This window comes from Pipistrellus kuhlii, unplaced genomic scaffold (genome assembly GCF_014108245.1).
Source record: "Pipistrellus kuhlii isolate mPipKuh1 unplaced genomic scaffold, mPipKuh1.p scaffold_m20_p_49, whole genome shotgun sequence".
NCBI classification, from domain to species: Eukaryota; Metazoa; Chordata; class Mammalia; order Chiroptera; family Vespertilionidae; genus Pipistrellus; species Pipistrellus kuhlii.
Genome location: NW_023425550.1, coordinates 1,550,222 through 1,577,229, shown reverse-complemented (window position 1 = coordinate 1,577,229; position 27,008 = coordinate 1,550,222). Strand labels below are relative to the sequence as shown.

The following is a 27,008-nucleotide window of genomic DNA, read 5'->3' as shown; positions in this document are numbered from 1 at the left end:
AATGAGTCTAATAGAGTTAAAATATTTTTGAAATTTCTTCTTTCTCCTTTCCATTGCCTACTTATTTCCTCTTTTTCTTTCCCTCACAGGACTCTCTAAGTTGGTGCCTATGAAGATGATAATCAAAAGAATGAGTTACTTCTACATGACCAGCTTTTGGCTTCTCTTCCTGATTAATATTCCCCCTGAAACAACTGGCCAAGGGGAATCAAGACGACAGGAACCTGGGGATTTTGTGAAGCAGGATATTGGCGGGTAAGAGGGCTTAACAATAGAAAATAATCCTGTGATAAATTCTTGTCTTGGACAAAAATTTAATTTTTTTCAGATGAACTAAAGTACTCTGGTCCTTGATACTAGACATTGCATTGAATTTGTAAAAGCATAAACAGCTCAGACTTTCAAGGTAGAAAGAGATCTCTTGGGCAACTTCTGAGCCCATGTTTGAATTCTCTCTATAACACCCAAAAGGCAATTCTGTCCAGTCATTTGCTCTGTCTTTTTTAAAACTTCAATCTGTCCCTTATTTTTATTGGCTCTGTCCTATTAATATTTAAACGTGATCAAGAATCTTCCATCTTAAATTTAAACTTTCCTTCAGATGGTGCCTTAAATCTTTTCTCTTCTTTACAGTCATCCTTCTTAAAAGAGTGGTTTTCTTTATTTTCTCTATCTACCTTTCACTCTGCTCCATTGGTGCTGTCTGACTTCCAACCCCAGAATTCTAAGGCAACTTAAGCAACCAACATAGTCAATGTTGACTCTGTTTCTAAAATGATCATTTGTCTTTTCTTATCTTTATATAAAAGCCTAATATGCAAATTGCCCCCTCAGGAGTTCTACCTAGAGATTGGGAGTTCAATTGCTTACTATGACGTGCATTGACCACCAGGGGTCAGTGTGGAATGAATGAAGGCCCCAACTGGCAGCAGGAAGGCCCTGATAGGCCCTGATCACTAGCCAGGCCTAGGGACCCTACCCATGCATGAATTTTGTGCACTAGACCTTTAGTACAACATAATTTCTTTAGTACCATGTGGCAAAATTCAGCATTGTTGACTCATTCCTCCTTCCTTAACTCCTTTGTATTATGAAATAAAACATCCATAAATATGCATAAGTTTAAACAATTCTTTCTTTCACTTCAGAGATACCACAATACCCTGGTTCTGTTGTGGGGTCGAACCCTGGGTTAAAAAATAAGACCACCAGAGGCTGATTAATTAATAAAAAAAGCAGGCAAGGATTTATTGACTGGCCAGGACAGCCGGGAGAGCACCACACGCAGGTGGTCTCCAAGGACTGCACCGTTTCAGGGGTAGGCAATTCCTTTTAAAGGTTCAAACCACAAGCATTTTCCCTTTGTTCCTAAAATCCTAAAGACTAAATTCTAAAGACTGGGGACAGCCCGCAGGGTAGGTTCCCAGTCACATCCTGCTAGACATTGGAATGTGGCCCTACCCTGCCCATAACACAAAAGCAGAACTAAAGGTTATTCACAGTTTCTACCCTGGAAGCCACCGAGTCAGTGGGAGTCAATCTCCCGTAACTACCCTATTGTTTAAGCAAGTAATCGAAGGTCGGTCGAAGTCAGATAGCAAGGTTAAAATTCAAACAGCAGTTTTTACCAAAGTATGGTTGCCACTATATTTCAGTTCTTAGATTAGGTTCTCTAGAAGCAAGGCCCAGGACAAAAACTCTTATAGTAGTCCAAGTGGAAGAAAACATATTCCCTTTTTTAAGGGAATACATACCATATTGCCGTGTCTAGTAACTTGATGTCATTTAATACAACTGGAAAGAGATTCACACAATTGCTCTCAGGAGCCAGTGCTAGCCAGGTCTAATAATTAAATATTATTGAGGACCTGAACTATAAACATTTATAGCATTAGAAATTAGAACAGAGAAATTATTATTATTATTATTATTATAAAAATAAGTATTTATTGTTGAAAATATTATGTATGTTCCTCTTCCCCCCCCCCATTGACCCCCTCCAGCCTGCCCCTGCCTCCTCAGCCCAACCCTTCAGCACCCTATTGTCTTGCCTAAGAAAAGGTTTCTTAAGCAAATGATTTATTGGGAGAGTGCTCTCAAAGAAAGTTATATGGAAGTAAGAGAAGCAAGTTGGAAAGAAGTGAAGCAAATACATGATTTCACTTAAAATGTGGCTTCCATTTGACCCCACAGGGTGCTATAGAACATGAATGGCACTAAAGAATTGGCCCACCTTGAGGCAATGGACTTGGGCTTTTGTAGCCTCACCTCAATCATTCATTGCCTGAGGGCTGAATAGAGAATGAAATAACCTAGGCTCCCTTCAGCAGATGGTAATATTCTAAAATTGTTGTGGATGGTTTCCCTGGCCTGGTGAAAGAGATCTAGATATACCACCAATATTACACCTGGGCTTCTTTATACTTTTATGTCTATGCTTTCTATAATATTTTCTACAATATTGCACAGCTATATCAAAGCTTTTATGATATGAAGATCTTTTGTAATCTGGCAATCTTCTTTTCCATTGTTCATTTTGCAGGTAATGGTGGTGTTTTTTTTTTGTTTGTTTGTTTTTTGTTTTTTGTTTTAAATCAGGTGCTCTTTTTTACTACATAGACTCCTAAGTGACTTAATCCATCCCCATGACATTGTTACCTTACATATATACCAATGACTCTTATCTCAATTGCTGTTCCTAATTTGGCTACTGTCCCATATTCTTGGAAGCATTAAGATTTGATTCTAATTATTTTTGCAGGGTTGATTACCTTAATGTACTCTGAGTCTTTCCATTTCTGAGCAGAGGGCTATAGAACTGGACTAATATGTCTTTAGATACTTGGCCCACATGAGGTTCTTTTTGTTCTTTACCCCTGTTAACAAACAAAACAAAACAAAACAAAAAAAACATTGAAACCTGTAAAGAATTTTTGTGAGTTTGAGTCGAACTTTCGACATATGCCGGGAAGCAGAACCTCAACGGATTGAGATAATGCTCCCAAGAATGGCGGGTTACATTTCTCTGTTTATACACTGAAATCAAAGGAGGGACATAGATGGGTTACATGAAATTTATTGGTGATGGAGTAAGGAGGCGGGAGAAAGCAAAGTGGTGGGAAACCCCTGGGATTGGATAAAAAAGTAAAATGATGCCAAAACCAGTTTAGCTCAATGGATAGAGCCTCGGCTTGGGGACTGAAAGGTCCCGGGTTCGATTCTGGTCAAGGGCATGTACCTTGGTTGCGGGCATATCCCCAGTAGGGGTTGTGCAAGAGGCAGCTGATCGATGACTCTCTCTCATCGATGTTTCTAACTCTCTATCTCTCTCCCTTCCTCTCTGTACAAAATCAATAAAATATATTTAAAAAATGAATAAATAAATAAATAAATAAATAAATAAATAAATAAATAAAATGATGGACGTGTACTCAGGTGAGTGCAGGAACAATTAACATGATAACGAAGGAATTTGAGGCATCTGTCCTGGCGCTCACCACATTTGGTTGTGCCCCAGGGGCTCCGGGAAAGGGGAAGTTACAAGTTACCCAGAAAGGCAAATGGGCTCAGTAAAAAGATCAAAGTTGATCTTTGTCTGGGAAAATATCTGAGACATAACTACCTACTATAACCTGTTAGATATATAATTTTCAAACCATCTTTTGTGGTTATCTTAGGTCTCTGGGTTTGCAAGACTGCCACGCAGGCCTTCCCTGAGCTTGTCAGGTTAGCATGTGGCTCTTTTCTTTCACACCCCACTCCGAAGGGAAAAAAACGATTAATTCTGCTTTATTAACTTTTCATGTATCTGATTTCAGTGTGCAATGATAGATATTCTAAGTAAGGAGGAAGTTCCAAATACACGAACCTTATCTCTTCAAATATTTTTATTAAAAATGTTCAATATTCACATTATTACAAGTGTCCTAAATCTAACAATAGGACATGGCCACTTGGCTATTTCATAAACTGTTTAAACTAAGTATGTCTAAAATAGTAGCATTATCTCCATCTCTCTCCTTCAACTCTAAAAACAAAGAATAAGCAAACACAACATGTATCCTATTGCTCAAGCCAGAAACTTGGAATCATTTTGGCCAATTTTCTACCCTTCACGCTTCAGATTAAATCAACCACCAAAAGCTGTCATTTTTACCTCACACATCCATTAGATTCATCTACTTTTAAAAAATATATATTTTATTGATTTTGCACAGAGAGGAAGGGAGAGAGAGAGAGTTAGAAACATCGATGAGAGAGAGTCATCGATCAGCTGCCTCTTGCACACCCCCTACTGGGGATATGCCCGCTACCAAGGTACATGCCCTTGACCGGAATCGAACCCGGGACCCTTCAGTCCCCAAGCCGATGCTCTATCCATTGAGCCAAACCGGTCCCTAGATTCATCTACTTTTTCCCAACTTTCCTGCTACCACTCTAATTTAATATAATGTTTTCTTCTACTTGGACAGTATACTATAAGAGTCTCTAATTGGTTTTACTTTTTAAAATCTTGCTCCCATTCAGAGTAACTGTCACTCTGTAGCTAGTGTTTCTTCTACAGCGTATGTTAAATCATATCTTTCCTGTTTAGAGTAATTTAATGTATTTTTATTGTGCCTAGATTAAAATCTAAACTTCTTAACATGATTTTATAATGCCCATTAATTCCTAGGCTCTACCCATCTTGTCAGCCTATTTTGTAGTCCTCCTGTCACCAAATTCTGTGTTATTCAGCTATATTGAACTTCTTTTTAAAAACTTCTTTTGATATAAAATCCCATTTAATTCAAAGAATATCATTATTAGAAATGATCCCCTTAGCCTTGAAATAGTTCAATATTCCACAGTGTATTTTGTTCTTTGATAGTGGCTTTTCTGTTCTCATTTTACATTTGGCTATGGTCCCATATTCTTGGAAGCATTAAGATTTGCTTCTAATTATTTTTGCAGGGTTGATTACCTTAATGTACTTCTGAATCTTTCCATCTCTGAGCAGAGGGCTATAGAACTGGACTAATATGTCTTTAGATACTTGGCCCATGTGAGGTTCTTTTTTTTTCTTTACCCCACTCTGGAAAAAATTAATTCTGCTTTATTAATTTTTCATATATCTGATTTCATTGTGCAATGATAGATATTCTAAGTAGGGAGGACGTTCCAAATACATGAACCTTATCTCTTCAAGTATTTTTATTAAGATTTTTCAATATTCACATTATTGCAGGTGTTCTCCCTTTTCTCTCCTTTTGCCCTTTCTGCCTCCCGTGGCCTTCACCAAATTACTGTCCTTGTCCATAGGGTATGCATATATGTTCTTTTGCTAGTTTCTTCATCTTCTTTATCCACTCACCCCCACTCCCATCCCTTTGGGCACCAGCCAGTTTGTTTCATGTGTCCATGCTTCCAGTTCCATTGTATTCATCAGTCTATATTGTTAATTAGATTCCACATATTAGTGAGATCATATGGTATTTGTCTTTCTCTGACTGGGTTATTCTGCATGGCATGGTACTCTCTAGATCCATCCATATTGTCACAAAGGAATATATATATATATCCTGTTAGTATTGTGTTTCTGTACTATAGCTTTTTTTATCCACTCATCTCCCGATGGATACTTAGGCTGTTTCCAGATGGTGGCTATTGTAAATAACACTGTTATAAACATAAGGATGCATATATTCTTTTTCATTGGTGTTTCAGGATTCTTAGGATATATTCCAAGAAGTAGGATTGCTGCTTCAAAAGGCAGTTCCATTTTTTAATTTTTTAAGGAAACTCCATACTGTTTTCCACATTGGCTGTACCAAATGGCATTCCCACCAACAGTACTCAAGGGTTCCCCTTTCTTCACATCCTCACCAACACTTGTCCTTTGTTGATTTATTGATGGTAGCCATTCTGGCAGGTGTGAGGTGATACCTCAATGTTGTTTTAATTTGCATATCTCTGATGATTAGTGACCTTGAGCATATTTTTTTCATATGTCTATTGGCCATATGTATGTTCTCTTTGGAGACTTTATTTTTATTTATAGTTTTCATATTGCATTATGCTAATTTAAAGCATATATTTAAATCTTACTATATACCTAGCATGAGTCTAGATCCTTTACATATGTTGACTTATTTTTTATAACAGATCTGCTAGCTAGTTGCAGCTGTTATTCCTATTTTAGAGATAAAATATGGAAGCATGGAGAAGTCAAGTAACTTTCCAAAGCTCACACATCTAAAAAGTGTCAGAGCCAGGACTGAAACCCAGACAACCTGGTCTTAGAGTCCGTGTTATCAACTGCAACAATATATTGCTTTTCATGCATTTGGTCACTTTTATTTAAGAACTAGGCACATGCCCATTTCTTTTATGTACATGAACATTTAGGTTCATATAGTGATCCCTCAAGTTCTGAACACTTAATATCGATATATCAGCCACAGACTGATTGGCTGGCACTTGTGAAAGTGGGCAGGTCCAATTTTCTTATAAGACCTGAAGGAATAAGAAATACATTTCTCCTTTGAAGTAGAAATGTAGTATTTGTGACACAGGCCATGGATGGACATTTGAAGCCAAGATGAAGAATACGTGGTAGGTGGTGCTATGACTTCCTGTTGTATCACATCATAAGGAAAGGTCATCTCAGTATTACTGCTGCTAAATATAATATCTTGATTAAGGTGATGAACATCAGGACTCTCCATTGTAAGAATATCAGCCACCAGTATTGATTGAGATAATTGAGCTTTTGGCCATGGGAGTGGAGTAGAGAGATAAGAGATAATCAGGAAGAGTTTTGCACAAAATCAATTGAGTTCCAACAGACTTTCATGTAATGTGGATTCAGAATATTGGTTGATTGAGCCAACTATAGGCTATCACCTGGAAGGGTGTCTGTATATATCTCTTTAGCATATTGATGTCAGTTAGTTCTTCACTATAGTTCCCTTCTTTCTTTCTCCCTTCGCCCTTCCCAATGAATCTGTATCACTTTAAGCACTCTGTCCACTAAAGCAGTCAATCTTTCTACTCTTCACTGGGTTTCAATGCCTCTCTGGCCAAAGCTTCCTTTATAGCTTTTGGTTGATGGTGAACCAATATTTTGTTACTATTTAAACTTGAATAATGCATTCAACTACATAAACTACCATTTTTTAAAAAAAGAAAAAACAAATTGTGAATACATCTAGATATTAAGCATTAAGATTGGCAATTTTAATATAGTATTTAATATATAAATAATAATACAGCATATCTATGAAGTTATTTTAATTTTAAAAATGATAAAACTTACTATAAGTGCTATATGACTTACTTAAGGTCACACAACTGATCAATTCAAATGCATGTCTCCAGATTCTTTAAGTATAGTTACATTTTTCCTTCCATGAGTACCTATTTTATCATTTGATTATCTCAGAAACCCAGTAAGCAGGGAAATATTACTTATCTTGTTTTACCTTTTTTCCTTGCTCTATAGCAACATGTAGAATAGTAATAGGTACATAGTTGATGCTTAATAAAAGATGTATTGAATGATCAATTGATTTTAATTAGGTTTATGAATTAAGGGGGAAAATTGGGGGCCCAAATGAATTTTCTGAAATTATTAGCTAGAAAGTGACAGTTTAGAGTAAAACTTTTCAATTCAGGAGTTTCTACTATTCTGTAGATCTTTCTCAGTATCTTTTTTCAGAATAGGAACTTTCTCACTGCTAGAGATAAATATTGATGGGGATACTATTGAGTGTTTCTTAAGACTCCTCAAATGTTATCCAATGTCTTTTATAGCCCTGAATAAGTGCATGCTAGGAATAATTTTTATATTTGCCCTTTCTCTATAATAGAAGTGTCTGCCCGGCCCTACCCCCATTGGGTGATACCAAGACCTGGCCAGCCCCACCCCTGTCTAGCCCTGCCTTGCGGGGGATGCAGCCTCACATCCCAGCATAGGGGTGGGGGGGGCCTCAGGGGGACCCACAGAGCTGGAGGCACCAAACCCACCTCTGTAGCTCCACATGCACACAGCCTCCTGGTGATGGATTCTGACAGAGTGAGGGCATCACAGCCTGACGCCATGAGGGCATGACAACTAATTGCATATTAGCTCTTTACTATATAGGATTAATTTCAATCTCTGGATCCAAAGTAAGAATGGGAAAGACAAACCTAAGGAGATACACCACTCTAACTTACTTAACTGGTCTATTCAAAATAAATCACAAATACAGCTGGCATGAGGACCTAAGATTTCTGACTTTTGGTTTGTTACTTAATTTCACACCATGCTTCTTGACCCTTGGCAACTACAATTTCTTCCACAATTTTCTCTTTTCCCTAAACTATTTAGGGCCTTTATTTATTTCTAGTTCTGTGAAACTACAATATGCTCCTCAGGAGGGCCTGATTAGATGGTTAGAATCGTGACTAGTGCTTTGAAAGGCTTACAAAAGGCATCCAAGATGGAGAAGTAGGAGGTAGCTAAGCATTACTAGAAAACCAGAGAACTTATATTACAGTCTTATCTCTACCTCTCAGTATCAATATGTCTGTGGACATATTTGGTGTCCTCTCTGAGTTTATTTCCTTATGTATAAAATGAGAGATTTTAGGGAATCTCTTAAGAGTTCTGATAACTTGAACATTTAATGTATTACTATTGCTTTGTTGCCCTATCTCCTTAGGTGGGATGTAAAAAGACTAGATGCAATTCAAAGGTTTGTCTGACTGTTAGTCTATGAACCTGTGTTTATCTAGTCTAGAAAAAGGGTAAGTTCCTAGTTTAAAAGTTTTCCATGTTTTATTTTGAGTTCCTTTCATTTATGCAACAAAATTTGTTGAATCAACTTTATGCCAGGTACTATTTCTAAGGACATTCTGTCCAGAATTTCTCCTTGTGTTTCTCTACTGCTGGGTTGGGGCTGGATCATTTGTTTGGTAAAGCTCATGCCAATGCTAGAATAAGAGTACAAGTATAGTGACCACTGTCTGCCTCCATGCATAGGTAATCATTGCGACAAATATTAAGTGCTTACTGGTTTGGTTAAAATACAAGGCTATTTAATTGACCCAGTCTATTGATTGAAATATTCTTGAATTAAAGTGTTTAGAAATGTAATTGTTTCTTATTAAGAACCATTTTTTTCCATTTATTTTTCTTCTATTGTTTCAGACTGTCTCCCAAACATGCCCCAGATATTCCTGATGATAGCACTGAAAACATCACCATCTTCACCAGAATCTTGGATCGTCTTCTGGATGGCTATGACAACCGGCTGCGACCTGGTCTTGGAGGTCAGTTATTATTTTAAAATCTTCTGCTTGGCTATGTTCATCTGAAAACGTTCTTTTTAAAACATATATATATATTTTATTGATTCAGAAAGGAAGGGAAAGGGAGAGATAGAAACATCAATGATGAGAGAGAATCATTGATTGGCTGCCTCCTGCACACCCCACACTGGAGATGGAGTCCACAATCCAGGCATGTACCCTGATTGGGAATCGAACCATGACCTCCTGGTTCGTAGGCAATGCTCTGAGCCATGTCGGCCATGGTAGATAGTTTTGTGTGTTTTTTAATCAGAGTTTTGGCTGTTTGTGCCTGTGTCTCACTATGCAGCTTTGCCTTTGTGGCAGAACTGCAAGAAAATAGAAGAAGAACAAGAAGAAGAAAAAAGGTTCTTTTACCAAGTTTTGAATCCCTTCCATAAATCATCTATTTGTTTGTGTGTTTTGTTTTGTTTTTTTTTTTTTTACTTTTCAGAGTCCTTGAGTAGGTGCTTTTATGTTTTGTTCAGAGATTTTATTTAGAATCAGTGGGAGAGAAAGATTTCATTGTACTTAATCCATCCCCAGAAGCCACTTTAATTTTGTTTTAATTTTAGTTTTTCACCATGTTTTTCTTAGTCTAGTTGTTTTGTGGTTTTCTTCTACTCTGAGCCCTATTCCAAAATAGATTTACAATAGTATGTTGAAGTATTTTCTCTATTGTGATATTGCTAATTCACTCCAGGTCCAAGGAGTTTACTTGGCTCAATTCCTAATCCCAAGACTATTACTTTGTATATCATGTCATTCACACTCACCCCCCAATCCAAGCTTGTAGCCTCAAGCTGAGCCCTAAGCATCAATTCAGCTTTGCTTTTTCTATCTTCTTTAAAAGGAGAGCCCCAGCTCAGATCAGTAAATACATGGCTTGTTTTCAGCCTTCCCTTTTTTACAGAGAAATATTTTAATCTCTTTTACTGCAGTTACTTTCAGACTCATAACTCTGGCTTCATCCTTACACATTTGTTTTGTTGCTATTCCATGGTATTTTGATCTTTCATTTGAAACAACTATATCCTTTTGTCACATATTTCATGCTTTATCTCTCATTATTGTGTGTTTGGATCAGAGTGGTTATACCGAGATATGAAGTTACTTGTGCCGTCTTATCTGGAAGTCCTAAACACTTCTTAAGGATGGTAATGTATATGACTCTGGTAGCATTTTTTAATATATTTTGGCCTTGGAAACTATAGTATTTTTTAATATTTGAATAATAACAAAAGCAGCTACTATTTTTAATTTACATTTTATTGGGGTGACATTAGTCTACATTAGGGGTGTCGAACTCCATCAGAGAAGGGGCCAAAATCTAAAATCCAGCCTAAATCGCGGGCCGAATGGTTTACTGAACAGTCATAAACTGTCATTGTGATGGAAACACAGCGGAGTGCAGTGATGACAGCGCGGTGCGGGCCACATTGCAAGGCCTGGCGGGACGGATTTGGCCCGCAGGCCTTGTGTTTGACACATGTGGTCTACATGAACATATAGGTTACATGTGTGGATTACTGTTACAAGATCTGTATATTGCACCATGTGCCCACCTCCCAAAATCAAATCTCCTGTCACCTGATATTGGGACCCCTTTCTTCCCCCAACCCCCTCCCTCTGGCAACCACCACACTGCTGTTTGTGTTAATAAATTTCAGTTTTATATTCCATATATGTGTGAGATCATATAGTGCTTTGCTTTTTCGGTCTGACTTATAACTGCCATTTTTATAGATAAAGAAACTAAGGTATAATTAACTTGAAGTAGGACCAGTACTACATATTCCTAAACCAATGATTTTGCCATTTATTAATTTTATGTTTAAGCTAAAATTTAGTAGGCCCTGGGAAAATACCAGAGCATCCTTGTAACATTTTATGATATTTCAGCCGTTTTAAAGATTCTGTTACTTCTCCTGTAGCTTTCAGCTTTTCCTGTAGAGTAGAGAAGCCATTGTGTTTTCTTGGTCATTGTTTGGGCACTACCTCAACTTCCTTCTCTAATTTTGTTACAATGTTGCCCCATGGAAACCCTCTTAGCTCTCAGGAATGGACTTTTCTGCAGCAAAGAGCTATGCATCTTTGTAGAGGAAGCTTTCTAATGTTTTCATTTTTTCTATAGCTGATACTGACATTTCTTTCCATGTGTATGGATAGTTCAACATATTTACCCTTTTCTGCTGGAACTACAAATCCAGATATTGCCATTGGTCCCTATCACAGGAAAGGGAAGTCACTGGAAAGTCTGAGGGAAAAGATATTCTAGGAAGGTGCTTCTGTAGACCTATAGTAACACCCATGGGATCATTGAGCACAGCATCCTTTCTAGAGAAAACTGAAAAATACCATTTGAATATTTTATTTCCACAAAGTAAAACCTGGATATTATTATTTTTTTCTACCTCCTTTATTGTTTTAGTGCTTATCCCCCCCCCCCCGCCCCCTACGGTGCCTATCTTTTTGCTCTTTGTTTATAATTTAGTGCTTCTGATTTACTCTAGGTATAGAAACCAGGAAACCAAAGATTTATATAGTAGTTTTAAATGTACTTTAGATATTTCTGTGCTGAAACCCTTCATGTTCTGTGATGGGGCGACCGACAAGAGATGACCACCAGAGACAGAGATCAAAACGTATGAGCCTTTAATAAACTGGCAGTGACTGCAGTTGCAGCACTCTACCGTGGTAAAGGCAGAACTGCAGTGCAGATCACAGGTGTTACAGCAAATTTATACTCAAAAACCACAAGAGGGAGTTAGAACATTTACAGTGACAACCCAACGTTATAAAAGTTATTTCAGCTGTTTCCAAGAAACTTGGGGCACAGGTGCAACACCTGGGCATGCTTGGCCAGAGCTTGAACCTCTAACTCCCTCTAAACTCCAACCAACCCATTGTTCAGTGATCTACTCTACCTCCCTCTGTCCTAGGACATCCTGCTCTAGGCAATGGAGGACCTGTACAATGTTTGCAGCCCAGAACAGTTCTAGATAAGGAAATTGAGGCTCAGAGAGGTAAAAGTGCCATTCAAAATAATAGTTTGTTGGTATCATTGCTTGGCTTTGTACCAAGATCTGAAATGAGATTCAATGTTTTTTTGCATTATATTATGGGTAAGTATTGGATTAGGTAACAAATAATAGGTGCAGGGTAAAGGTTGCAGGAGATAAATATCCAGAATGAGTGAAAGACAAATGCAACCATTTGAATTAAAACTTGAGATATGTTTTGGTGCTTTACAATTTAAGTATTAAATACCAGATTTAAAGGAAGATGAAATGCAGAGGGTGTGATGGTATAGGAATCAGTGTTTTTGTGGAATTGGTGAAAGGAGTTGAGTGATCTGGGTGCTGTCTAATGCCAACAGCTGTATCTGGCTTGGGACTGAAAGCATTTTAAGGTCTCTTTAAGATTGAAATTCCTGAGAATTTTGGGAATCAGGCGGTTAATTTTGTTCTGTATTACCTGTGGGAGGGTCAAGATTCTATCAATAGTGGAATGAAAGAGAACCCACAGTGATTAGGTAGGTGGTAATTGTCGTCTCTTTTAAATATTGTGGTATGTTTTACTGGTGTGTTATAAACATGCATTGTGTATAGCTAGCTATTGAAGATTTGCTGTACATTTTAGGTACCAGACACTAGATGGAGCAGCATAGACGCTGTTGGATTTCTAACAGACCAAAAATGAAAGTCGTGAGTTCTGTCAAAACAACCTGCAAAACGATGTGTGAGTCAATAGCAAAATTTAAATTATAGCTCAGGACCTCTGACACAGACTTATAATTTCTGCTTCCTTAGGTCACCTGTTTCTGATTCCTCCAGAGACTTAACCTGTAATGAATGCTTTTGGGAGATGGGTCACTGATTACTTACCCCCCAGTGATTGTCAAAGACAAAAGGAAAGGTAATTAGCATGAGAACAGAGCAATCCAGCTCTCTAATCCTTGAGGGCCTGTCAAGGTCACTGTAGCCCATTCCCTCCATCCATGTAGCATGTTGACCCAGACTGCTAGTCACATGGAACTTCATTTCCAGTAGCTTAGTCTCTCTTCAAGATGAAAAGTATGCACAACAATAAGCACCTATTCTCCAGAATTTCCAGTGATATGAAAAGTAAGAAAACAAACATTTCAAAATTTTATTTATTTTTTGTTTAGCTAACGTTCCAATCCTCAAAGTCTCACTATTCTTAAGAAGACTGTCTTTGGAAATAACTGAACAGTACATCTGTGCTTAAAATGATTTAAAGGGGTATAGTTAGCTTTTGTTCATATAATTCATGTTAGGACCTTATCTCTAGTGGAATTGTAACAAACTTTTTCTACAAAACATATTTCAGGAATGACAGGAAAACTTTAGACCTGAGCCAGAGGAAAGTGAATGGGGGAGATGGTGAGGGTCTGTAACACCATGTCAAAAGAGGAGAGACACAGTCAATGGAAATAAGGATATTTAGTCTGAAAAGGAACAAGAACAGACTAGAGGGTACTGTGATCACTTTCTTTTGAATTCCGAAGGTTTTTAAACCTCAGCAAGAAGCAGACCTGTTGTGTGGGTCCAAAAGCCAGTGTTTATGTATATGCTGGGGTAGAGCACTATAATTGGGACAACCACTCTGGTTTCTGCTCAAAAGAGAAAATCCACAGTTTCTTGGGGGAACTATTTGATATGAGCAATATATTTAATATAAACATAGTGATCACTTATTGGCTTATCATTATTCTTTTAGATAAAAAACAAACAGAAATGGCACAGAGACTGGTTGATGAGTTTACCATTGATGGGAGACTCAATGCCACAGTAAATTTACGAGAAAAAAAAAAAGATAATTCTATCTACTTTTGGTTTCAGAGGGTAACATTGGAAGGAAACTGGGTCACCAAAGCACATTAAGAAAAAGCCAAGGAGCATCTGAAAACACTTGTTTAAAAAGCAGTGGAAATTCCTCTTATCTGCCCACTAATTTATGTTTCACATTTGTCTCTCCTAAGACTGTGGGCAGGAGCTATAGTATAAGTTAGAGCCATTATCAGGTTTAGTCTAATTCACTCATCTTTTTATTTATTCAAATGAAATGGTAAATTCCCAGTAATTCTCTCACACATAGGAGCTGTAGTGGTGGGTAGATGTTGTCTTCTATGTCTGGGACCCAAGATCTTAAACTTCTGGGTAAGTTCTGTTCACCTGGCTTTATTATCACCTCTGAAATAGTATTAAGCAGCAGCAGCAGTTAATGTATATTAAACACAGGATCTGTTCTAACTACTGGCCTAAATGCCATCTCTATTATTTTTCTTTATCATTGAAAGTATTACAGATGTCCCCTTTTTAATATCTCTTTAAATCCTCTGAACAATTCTGAGGTAAGTGGTATCATTATTCCAATTTTTCACATGAAAAAAAAAAAGGATACAGAGACAAAAGGCACATGAAGAGTAAATGGCAGAATCTGAACTCAAACCCAGTTAGTCATGCTTTTAACCATTGTTCCATACTTCTGCAGGACACTTCCCTGAGTGTTGTTATATCCTGATTCAAGGCAGCTGGATTTTCTAGTCTGTAAATGGGATTTAGCCATTGGGTCTTGGTGGTCCCTGTGTGAAACACTGGAGTACTGTCAAGTACTGTGTTTGCCTGGCCATTGAGTAGAGGGCCAGAGATCTAAGGATGATAACATAAATTCACAACCCTCCCTCACTTGAGCTGCCAGGGCATAAGCAACAATCCCTGTCCCCACATCCCTCTACATGAGAAATTTCTGGCTACTTTGATGAAAAGAGCATTACCTCTCTTTCTCTTAGCATCTTCTCTCTTGCTTTCTCTTTCTCTCTTCCACTCTTAGTTCTGGCTATCTCTTGCCCTATAACTTTCTGTGTAGTTACTTTTACTTCCTTTTATCAGTCTCTTTCTTTTCCACTGTCCTATTGTTCTACTTCTTCCTATTCATCTTTCCATTTTCCTTCAATCATCTTCTAATGACCTCTTTTCTATTCGTTTCTTTCCACTCATTTTTCTCTCTCTTCCTTTTATTTTACACAATTCTCCTAATTATTTTTATTTGCCATATTCTTACCAATTGGGATAGAAACGGAGAAGAAAGAACTATGTGCCCAATGTACAATACCAAATTTCCCAACTTTCCCTGCAGTAAAGCCAGTGAAAATTCTTCAGCCTGGCTAGGCCCTAATTTGGGAAATTAGCCTTTCCCCACACTGTTTATTTCTTAGCAATTGATGGGTTAAGTGAACACAAGCAATTGAAAGAAGAGGAGCGTCAGATTTGCACAAAACCTCCCAACTTCTATAGGCAGCAAAGAAAGCATGCCTTCTGTTACCATCTGGTACCTTTAGTCAGATACTTTTTGCTTGATGCTACAGTCAGTGAGTTCCTAGTAGAGTTCCTCTGTTCTGAGTGAAAATTCAGAATTTGATTGGTCCCAAACCCTTGTTGTACAAGAGAGCAGCCAAAAGGAAACAGTCTTGGTAAAGTATTTAGCAAGTTAGGTTTCAAAGATCTAGAATGCAAGCCTTCCCATTCCAGCCCAAGACTCTTATTTTAGCAACTTCCCTTTCTATCACCAGTGATTCTACGATTCTACTATCTCATTAACTAGAGCAGTCTTCTGCCACTTGACTTTGCCACCATTCTCCCTCTTCCTCCTCCTCCTCCTCCTCCTCCTCCTCCTCCTCCTCCTCCTCCTCCTCCTCCTCCTTCTCTCTGTAGTCTGGGTCCCCTGTTTTTAGGCTGCATAACTATCTTGCAATTTTGCAATTATATTGGTTTAGAAAGTTGTTCTGTGTCTACCTATGTCCTGCCTGGCATACTGGACTCAAATATAATTGTTTGAATTATATTTGAATCTCCCATTAATTAATGAATTTTGTTTTCTGTACTAGGAGAAAGAGCAATGCTTCTCCAGCCAATGAACCTGGCATTGTATCTGAAGGGATAGGTCTTTAGGGTACATGTTCTGGGTTCTGAAGTGTTGTCTCTACTTCAAGCACAGAAATGGCTTCAAAGGATGCCTGTGCCCTAGATGAGAGCCTATTTAAAGCACACCTATTGTTTCAGAGACTTGTCATTTAATGATTAAGCTTGGGAGTAAATTGTGTGTTTTAGTAAATTGATTAGAGTGTTTATTATTATTAAATGATACGCACAATCTCTTCTGGAAATGAAATGTTTGTGGATACATGCAGCGGCCTTGAGCATACTCAGTATGAGTAGGGGAACAGAGTATTAAGCCTAAGGGATGGTTCTGGAAAGTGGGAAGTCAAGCAGATCTAAAGTACATGTAGACCAGAACCCAGGATTGGATGAATAGAGAGAATATGCTACACATGTAGTAGGTGTGTTCCCTTTTCCATGAGGGAAAAGAAATAGTGCCATAGACTACCTTAGCCAGTTTCATTATATACATACATTGAGTCTTGTGTGGACTTTGTTTGTGTTAGCTATGTTACTGGTATGCTCTACTGGGGTCAGCTGTGCTGGGCTGGAGTGGGACTTTGTTTGAATTTACTGTAATGATGGGATGTTTGATAGTTTAAAATGGATTTTGTTAGGCTGGACTAAGCAGCCTTATGCTCTGTTTGAGGTATCCTGGAGCGGATGTTCTAGTCTGGGCTGCAAAGGGATAGACAGGGCTGACAAAAGCAAGAAAAGAGAAACTTAATTGTGTAATAATTACTTTTTTGGGTCTCATTTTCCAACTTGGCAAATATGTAATGAATTCATCCATTCATACCAAATTATTCAGTCATCACTATCTGAGTAATAGGTTCCTTTTCTGTTTATTGAAGATGCAGAGATAAAAACAAAACAAAACAGGGAAACTGCCCTTCAGAGATTCTTGGATTAGGTAGGAAGGCAGACTAGAAAGATGATAGGTATAAGAAAGAAAAATAAATGCAAAGAGAGTGTATGAGGTAATGTCAGTCATCTCCAAATATTTGTCATTCAACTTAACAAAAGTTTCTCACTCATGCAAAGTCTATTGTAGATCTAGACTCTTTTGCTAATTTACCTTTATTTTTGAAAATATTACAGATGTCCCCTTCCCCCCCAGGACCCACTCACTCTTCCCCGCACCTACCTCCTCCCCAAACCTTCACCACAATATTGTGTCCATTGGTGACTCTTCAGGGCAGTTGTCCTCCATGTGTTGGCTCATCATTCCAGACTATATCAATCTTATGGTAGCTCCACATCAACATATGTTCCCATGATGACCATGGCAGGGAGGGGCTTGTATGGGACCATAATTGTTCTACCCAGGAAGGGACACATATTACTTCCTCACATAATCAAAACCAGTCCCATGACCCCTCTCTACTTTAAGCAGGCAGGGAGTGGAAGTGCATTCATCTTATATTTCTGGAAGTAGAAGAGAGTTGGATATTGGGATATTTGTAGCCTACCACAGTTAAGGATATTCCCAGTGTGAATGTCCACACAGGTGACTCCAGAGATCTCTAAGGACTCTCACTAAGCTTTGGGATTCTGCTGTCATTCTCAATGACACCTAATAGAATGGACTTTGCACCTGTACCTAGCATGTTCTCCATGAAGAAATCGTATAAGTAAGAAGATTTTTTTAAAGGGGTTTCCCACTAACTGTGCCAAATAACCTTTCTCAAATGTAGCAAGCTGGTGATCATTCAGAGTTTTGCACTGGTCTCTCTCAGAGCTAAGGCCACAGGTTTTCCTGACACTCTGCTTTTCTATTTTCTTTGGCCCAGATGCGGTGACTGAAGTGAAGACTGATATCTACGTGACCAGTTTTGGCCCTGTGTCAGATACTGACATGGTAAGTTTAGTTCCTGGTAAAGTAAGAGTGAAAAATGATACAACAGATCAAATAAAATGTGTGTGTGTGTGTGTGTGTGTGTGTGTTTCCCCTATGGCAGAGCCTTTTAGCTATGTCCTATGGAGAAGCCTTATCTCAGATGAATTCCCTACCCTCACCATCCTACATTTTGCTGAATCCATCTCTTGCCATGCTCTCCCCACATATTTACATAAAAACATACATCCTTAACAGGAGTATCCTTCTCTTCTTTCCACAACACATCTTTCAAAATCAATCTGGCTTCCTATCCACAATTAAACTTCCCTCTCCTCTCCCTTCACATTTTGCCATTATCACACAGGATTAGTACTGATAAGTCATGTGAAGAGAGCATTGTGGTGTGGACTTTCACCGGTGATATTATCAAAGAAGTCTGTTCCTTGCAAACAGGCCCAGGGACTTGGCTTGGCCAGGGTGATGCAGAGTGTCTGGAGTAAGAGTCTAAACTACTTCTGGAAACTAATCCTTCTATAGATGTGAGCAGTTAGAGAGCTTTGGAGCATATTTAAGGAACAGGGCAGAGCATAGTAGAGCTAGAAAGGGGATGACTCCTAAATCATTTGCAAGAACTTTCCCTTCTCCTATTGTTCTCCATTGCTGCCAAAGCAAAGACTGCACAGGAGAGTTGAGACAGAAGACCCCATCCTAATGGACTATCTGATTAATGCCTACTAAGTATCAGATATTGATTGAATAATTATTATGTCAGTAAACAGAAAAGCTATTATCTGCTCAGTATACCTGGCAGTTATTAGATGCTCAGTAAATTTTTGTTGAATGAGTGACTTTGTGTTGAAAATAACAATTTTTAAATCAGAAGAAATATATTTAAAAATATGAAATGTCCATGTTTATTACTCATTTTTCTCTGTATCACTATCTTCAGTGAGACTACTACTTAGCAAGGGACAGGGCTTCTTTAGACCTGTTGGGTAAACATAAACAGTGGATAGGGACATAATAGAGTTTTTCCTGTAGGTAATATAGAACCATTGAGTAGGGCAGTAAAAATATGCTTTGTTTTAGAATGATTGATCTGGCACTCTCTACAGGATGGAATATAAGAGGCAAAATGCTGGCGGATCAGAATTGGTTTAGGCATGTTGGCTTCACAGGACTATCCCTTCAATCACACAGTTCTAGGAGTCAGTTGGAGAAACAGGTTAGTTCTCAGGATAGGGAGTCATGAGTGGTTATGAGGGAAGGTAGGGAGATAGTAGAGGCCTAAACTTTGTATTTCTGATGTGGAATACTATGCATGGACATATAAACTCCCTGTAAACTCCTTAAGGGCAAGCACCAAGCCTTTATGGTTTCTCTGGCTTTTAATAGAGTGCTTGGCACACAGGGAGAGCTCAGTGAGGGGAATGTTTGACATGGAGGGCATAGGAAATGGGTCTTTCATAGGGTCAGCAGGAATCCCTGTATGTCTATCTTGCCCCTTTTCAACCTGTTGACTACTATGCCCCACAGATTCAGATCTAGGTGTGCATTAAAACTGTTGCCACTTGTTAATTCAACAAGTACCCCTTAAAAAGTTAAAATCTCCATTAAGGGGTTCTGGGAATTTCTATATTCGGAGAGAGCTTATAAGCCATTGAGGATAACCAGATTAACCAAAGATATGCAGCTCTCTCTTTCTATTGGTGGGTATTAGTTAATAATTAAGATTTTCATAAGAAAGCAACTGAACACACACAGAGACACACATACATACACACACACACACATACACACACACACTCACTCTCATTCAAGCACCAACATTCACAAATACATTCAGAAAAAATGTATATGCATGTAAGAAAATACACACAGAATACAAACAACCCACATGTTATCCTAAGCACTCCATAGACACACATGTGCAAATAGATTCCTAAATCTAGGAGTACTACAAACACACAAACAATCCCTGCCCAAACCAGCTTCTATCTTTGCTCCATCCCAACCCAAGCAAGCCAACCCTGAAGGCATTTCAAATAATCCAGACTTTCTATCTCTTTTGTAGTTTCATGTTCCACTTGCTTGTTGGTTTTTCTTCCTCGTGATTAAGTAGAAAAATGGCTCTTAATAGGGAGGGAAGACTTTGGTCAAATAAACTTCAGGTTATTTTTAGCTGCACTTCCATTCTATCACAAGGCAGAATAGCTATCAACACCCTGGTTGGGAAACACGTTTTTGGTGTTTTTAAAAAATTCTTCATTGAAAATTTATTCATGTGCTACTTGGTAGACTGGGGAATTGACCCATAGTCAGGGATGACTTTTGGTGAAGCATTAGGCTTAGCAGCTAGTTGAAGCATGAACCCAGGCTCCCCTGAGACCACAGATAACATGGAAAAATAGATTAAAAGTTATTATAGTTGGCTGGGTTCTTGACTCATTTGGTCTAGTATGCTTTTTTAAAAAAATATATTTTATTGATTTTTTACAGAGATGAAGGGAGAGAGATAGAGAGCTAGAAACGTTGATGACAGAGTAACATCGACCAGCTGCCTCTTTTTTTTATTATTATTTTATTGATTTTTTACAAAGAGGAAGGGAGAGGGATAGACAGTTAGAAACATCAATGAGAGAGAATCATCGACCAGCTGCCTCCTACACACCCCTTACTGGGGATGTGCCCGCAACCAATGTACATGCCCTTGACCGGAATCGAACCTGTCAGTCCGCAGACTGACGCTCTTCCACTGAGCCAAACCGGTTTTGGCGACCAGCTGCCTCTTGCATATCCCCCACCGGGGATGTGCCCGCAAACAAGGTACATGCCCTTGACCTGAATCGAACCCGGGACCTTTCAGTCCGCAGACCGATGCTCTATCACTGAGCCAAACCGGCTTCGGCTGGTCTAGAATGCTTTTTAAAGAAATAGAGACAGACTTTTATTCACAAAGTGAGGGAATCATGGTGCCATTTTAATCATTGAACCAGCACCACCCATAATCCTTTATAGCCATTTCACTCCCTGGTCAAACACTGATCTCCAAAGACATAGATCTTGTGTTTGATAGAAAGCTACATGTCTGTTTTGTTAATATCAGTACCACCAAAGCCTAATTCGGTGTTTGACATTTGGTAGACTTTCAACTGTTTATTAAATACAAAAATGAATGAGATGGGAAAAATTAAATTTGAGGATAAAATTATAACTGTGTTCCTCCATTTGACTAAAAGTTCTTCAAAGGGAGAAAACAAGTCAGGTACATTTCTATATCTCCAGCACCTAGCACAGGAATTGACACAGGTACTCTGTGATTGCTGAGATTAAATGAAGTATTAGTAGTAAACCCTGCAGATAAGGACAGGAAGTAACTTTCTTCAAGAGACACTGTTAAATAGCAAGACTAATGAATTTCTGATCAATGGCTCCAAGCTTTAGGCTTGTTCATCAATGTTTTGGTGGCTTCTCCACTCATAAAAATAAGGAGCTGTGACAATAGGGGATTGGGCAGAGATTGAAGCTGAACAGTTGTAGATTTTTCTAAGGGGAAAGTCAGAGAAAGAAAGAAACTTAATGCAGAGCATAAGATATAAGTTGTAAATTGGTTATTATTGGGGATTTAATAGGCATCTCAAATGAAAGGCTTGTGTTAACTATTTGCAGTAATTGGAGCTTGATGGCCACAGCATACCTAGCTCCTAAGTAGCAATACCAATTTTGTGTCAATGGTCTCCCAGAAGAGAAACAGAATAAGGGATACAATCCTAATTTGAACAAACAGGCCATGCAAACTTCTCTGATGTTCTATTTTTAGGAGAGTTTAGACCATTTTTTCAATGTACGAAAAGATGGTGGCAGTAACAATGAGAGGAGACTGAAAACAGTTTAGTAAAAATGCAGTTTCATTGTCACTTCTCTCTCAAATTGTGTCTGTTTATTCCTTGCCAATGAATAATGGCTCTTGTCAAGTGGAAAATTTCCCTGGTATCCCAATAACATTTGAATTTGAATGCAGAGAAACTGGGATACTGGCTTAAAGATGGCATGCTATGCATATGGTCAGTGACTAAAAAGGAAAATAGAACGTTGACAAATGATAGTTGATGAGAATAGATCTTAAGTGTTCTTACAACATACACACGCAATTAAGGTAATAGAAGTTAGTATGGTAATAAATTCACAATGCATATGTATCCTGGCCTAAACCAGCTTCTGACAAAGTTTGTATCCTAGCTCTCCTCCTAAAGCTTCAGGCTTTGCTCTGGTCCTTAAACATGCCAGAGGTGCAGGGCCCAAGGTTCTGAGTTATAAATTCAATAATGATCTCTCTGAATGTGAGAAAATAAAGAGGACAAAGGGTAGTAATATTAGTAGAGTCAGAGAGAATAACTGGGAAACTTAAAATACCAATTCTAGATATTTTCAACCTCACCCTTTTCTCTACTTATATACCTGGTAGATAATAAGTGCCCAGCTCCCACTTGTCAGATAAACTTCTTAGGATATGTGGTTGACAGCCAGGTAATGAAGAAAGTAGATGATGTAATAAGAGAACCAACAGTCCAAATTAATTAGAGAAATAAAATGGAGGATTGGGGGGGTCAGAGCCAATAAAAGACATTATAATCATGACTCTTGGTAACATATTCAGGTAACTTACATTTTGTTCTGACAACTGCTTATGAAAATCTTGCAAAGTTAATCAGAGTATTCAAAGACTGTATAGGGAAATATGGTGTTAATTAAAAAGAAAGTAGCATAGAGACCTCTTTCCTGGTGGGTTTGACATTACTGCACCTGTTTCCTTTCTAGCACTAGAAAAAGTAGCTATGTCCACTTTAAATCTTCACTTATTGGTGATCTTGGGTACAGAAGAAGAGAGCCTTTGTCTATTTTGAATGCCTCTTAGGATATCAGTTTCCTCTTATTCCTAGGATACCATATTCCCATATGCAATATAGAAAGAGGGTCCATGTCTATAGGATTTTGCCTAGGAATCCATGACCAAGAATTTCCTGGCCACTTTATTTAAAATAGACAGGCAGGACACATAAACAATGCTAATAAGACAATTTCAAGGGCGAAATGCAACTAAAAGAGGCATATGGATTAAGAATCTCTAAAATAGAAAATGATAGAAGGCAAATAGCCAAGGAAAGTCTGGAAGGCCAAAACAAACAGGGGAGGGTAGCCTGCATATGGGACAATGACAGTGCATTTACTGTAATGTAGTTGTCATGTACCTTGGCCTCAGACCCTGTTAATGTGGAATCAACCTCGAGGTCCTTTCTATTGGCTGCTTTAAAACACTGCACAGTGTAGGAGTTGAAGACATTCAAGCTTTAACACCAGGCCAACTGTTCCTCCCCAAGAGCCACATGTCCTTACACATCATCTCTGACTGGTTCAGGAAATTCACTGTGTCTTTCCCAAGAGACAGATTTAGGCTTATTATCTGGAACATGGAATTTAAATGCCTCACAGAGCAGCAGAATTTGTTTGTCAAATTGGAGGCACTCATCCTTGAGAGCATACATGGGTCAATTTTCAAGGAAAGAATTAATTTCCTTCCTTCCTCCTTCCTTCCTTCCTTCCTTCCTTCCTTCCTTCCTTCCTTCCTTCCTTCCTTCCTTCCTTCCTTCCCTCCTTCCCTCCTTCCCTTCCTTCCTTCCTTCCTTCCTTCCTTCCTTCCTCCTTCCTTCCTCCTTCCTTCCTTCCTTCTTTCTTTCTTTCTTTCTTTCTTTCTTTCTTTCTTTCTTTCTTTCTTTCTTTCTTTCTTTCTTTCTTTCTTTCTTTCTATTGAATTTCGAGAATAGTTAGGTCAAAATCGGATTGCTTTTGGCCAAAGATTACAAGATACTTATGGAACAAATAATCACAATGTGATTTTCCCCAATAGGTTTTACTTTGTCAAGAATATTTTTAAGAACAGATATTCATCATCCAAATTTTTTTACTCTTAAAAATTGGCCATATTTATTTATTTTTTTTAAATCTAAAGATACACAGGAAGTTCCCTGTGTATCTTAAACTAACTCCATTCCTCTCCCTCCCCAGAGATAATCAAAGGCTGGATGTGATTATATCATATAGAGAGACACCAAAGTAGAGAAAATAGTTCAGTAGAATCTCATGTACCTTACGCTCAACGTCGAAAATTTTCATCTTTTTGGGCCAATCATATTTAATCTATATTCCTACCACTACCCCAGACTATTTTCTCCTATTTTATATTCTTTTCTTAAAGTTATGAGAAGTTTTCTATGTTTTTAGTAATGTTAAAGCGGCCTAGTTTTGTTTTCTTTCATTGCCCTTATTGTTTTTTTGTTTTTGGTTTCACTGATGTTTTCTTTTGTCTGGATTATATTTTCTTTGGGGTACTCTGTGGTTCTTCTGGTTTCTTAAAGTAGATTAGTTTGCAATTTTCCATTTTCTTAAGGATGTCTTTTAGGCTTCTTTATGGCTGTTAATTTCCCTACCAGTACCACTTGAAGAGTTCCACTATAAGATTTCATACACAAACATTTCCACTGTTGTTCAGTTCCAAATATTTTCTAATATATTTATTTTTTCTTTGTTTTTCAAAAACTTTAGTGGATTTTTTGCCCTGGTCAGTTTGGCTCAGAGGATAGAGTGTTGGCCTGCGGACTGAAAGGTCCCAGGTTTGATTTTAATCAAGGGCATGTACCTTGGGTGAGGGCACATCCCCAGTAGGGGGTGTGCAGGAGGCAGCTGATCTATGTTTCTCTCTCATTGATGTTTCTGGCTCTCTATCCCTCTCCCTCTCTGTAAAAAAATCAATAAAATATATATTTTAAAAAACACAAACTTTAGCGAATTTTTCAATTTTCAAAAATAAAACTTTGTTATTAATTTCTTTTTTGTTTGTTTGTTTTTTGTTAATCCTCACCCAAATATATTTTTCCATTTATTTTTAGAGAAAGTGGAAGGGATGGGGAGAGACAGAGAGAAAGATCTAGGTAAGAGAGACCCATCAATTGGTTGCTTCCCGCATCCACCCTGACCGGGGGGCCAGGGATGGAGTCTGCAATCACTGTATGTGCCCTTCACTGGAATCGAATCCAGGACCCTTCACTCCAAGGGCTGAACTCTATCCACTGAGCGAAACTATCTAGGGCTGTTCTCAATTTCTAATTTAATGCCTCAATGAAAGAAGGTGGTTTATAAGATATGGAATCTTTTGTGTGTTTTATAATAAAACCTTGATAAAAGTGAGTAATTTGAGCAAAGGTGTGTCCGTTAAAGCCAAAAGTCCATTATGTAATAAAGTAAGTTTGCCAAATGCATATGTTAAAAATTTACCTATTAGCTAGCTTACCTGTTTTCACTTAGGTAGATGTATTTATGTAATTAAAATTATGTATGTAGTCGAAACCGGTTTGGCTCAGTGGAGAGAGCGCCAGCCTGTGGACTGAAGGGTCCGAGGTTTGATTCTGGTCAAGGGCATGTGCCTTGGTTGCAGGCACATCCCTAGTAGGGGGTGTGCAGGAGGCAGCTGATCGATGTTTTTCACTCACTGATGTTCCTCTTTTTTTAATATATATTTTATTGAATCTTTACAGAGAGGAAGAGAGAGGGACAGAGAGTTAGAAACATCGGTGAGAGAGAATCATCGATCAGCTGCCTCCTGCACACCCCTCACTGGGGATGTGCCCACAACCAAGGTACATGCCCTTGACCAGAATTGAACCCGGGACCTTTCAGTCCGCAGGCCGACGCTCTATCCACTGAGCCAAACCGGTTTTGGCTCACTCACTGATGTTTCTGACTCTCTGTCTCTCTCCCTTCTTCTCTGTAAAAAATCAATAAAATATATTTTCAAAATAAAGCTTTAAAAAATTTTAAAAATATGCATGTAAAATTTAATTTCACAGAAAAGTTCTATATATGAATTACTATAATTTTAAATTTATACTGACTAAGTCTAGTAGATATATGCATTCACCAGTCACCACGAGCAAACAAATGCACATGACTGGAGTGTCACTTATCACACATCAGAACATTGACATCAGGTGTTAAAACTGCTGCAGAAAGTCACACCACGAGACAACAGAATCAATTATTGCACTCAATACCATGTGATCATATGCTAATCACTCATTGTCTATGAGCGATATGTCTTGGATTTAAATATGTAGATTTATAGATATGTAATATTTATTCATTTTGGCAAAAGTACTAGTGTTTTGTTTTGTTTTCCAAACATGTGGCCTATTTGCTAAAATTTATTTAAAATGACAGTAAATTAATAACAAAAAATAACCTATTAATTTAATTTTAATCAAATATTGATTTAAAGCAATTTAAAATTAACAAGGTGGCCCTAGCTGGTTTGGCTCAGTGGATAGACTATCAGGCTACAGACTGCAAGGTCCCAGGTTCGATTCCAGTCTAGGGCACATGCACAGGTTGCTGGCTTGATCCACAGTGGGGGGTGTGCAGGAGGCAGCCAATCAATGATTCTCTCATCATTGATGTTTCTATCTCTCTCTTTCTGGTTATTTCATTTTCAATCACATGAACAACTTCTTTTAGTAGTTCTTTTCCTGAGGATCCATTCACTAATTTATTTATTCAAAAGTATTTATAGAGCACATACTATATGCCAGGTAGAGTTTTAGGTGCTAGGGATGTAGCAGCAAACAGAACAAAGTCTGCTCTCATTGAGCTTCCAGGCTAGTGGAATGAAAGAAATAGCAAATAAAAATGCATTTTGTTAGTGCTATATGATAAAATAATGCATGAAGAAAAAATAATTCATGTTAATGAGAAGGGGGATTTCTATTTATGATAGGATGGTCAAAGAATGCTTCTCTGATATAGAAACTTTTGAATGAGATCTGAATGGTGTGGGTGACCCA

At 38.1% G+C, this 27,008-nt stretch overlaps 1 protein-coding gene across 1 annotated transcript in view; it reads left to right on the top strand.

Annotated features, from left to right (window-relative positions):
- Positions 1-27,008, top strand: part of GABRA3 (gamma-aminobutyric acid type A receptor subunit alpha3) — a 206,284-nt gene that overhangs the window by 74,063 nt on the left and 105,213 nt on the right. Inside the window, exons 2-4 of the mRNA XM_036413166.2 lie at positions 90-255; positions 9,176-9,297; positions 18,071-18,138. Coding sequence (XP_036269059.1) covers positions 110-255; positions 9,176-9,297; positions 18,071-18,138 — 336 coding nt within the window. The 5' untranslated portion in view covers positions 90-109. The remainder of the gene's footprint in view (positions 1-89; positions 256-9,175; positions 9,298-18,070; positions 18,139-27,008) is intronic.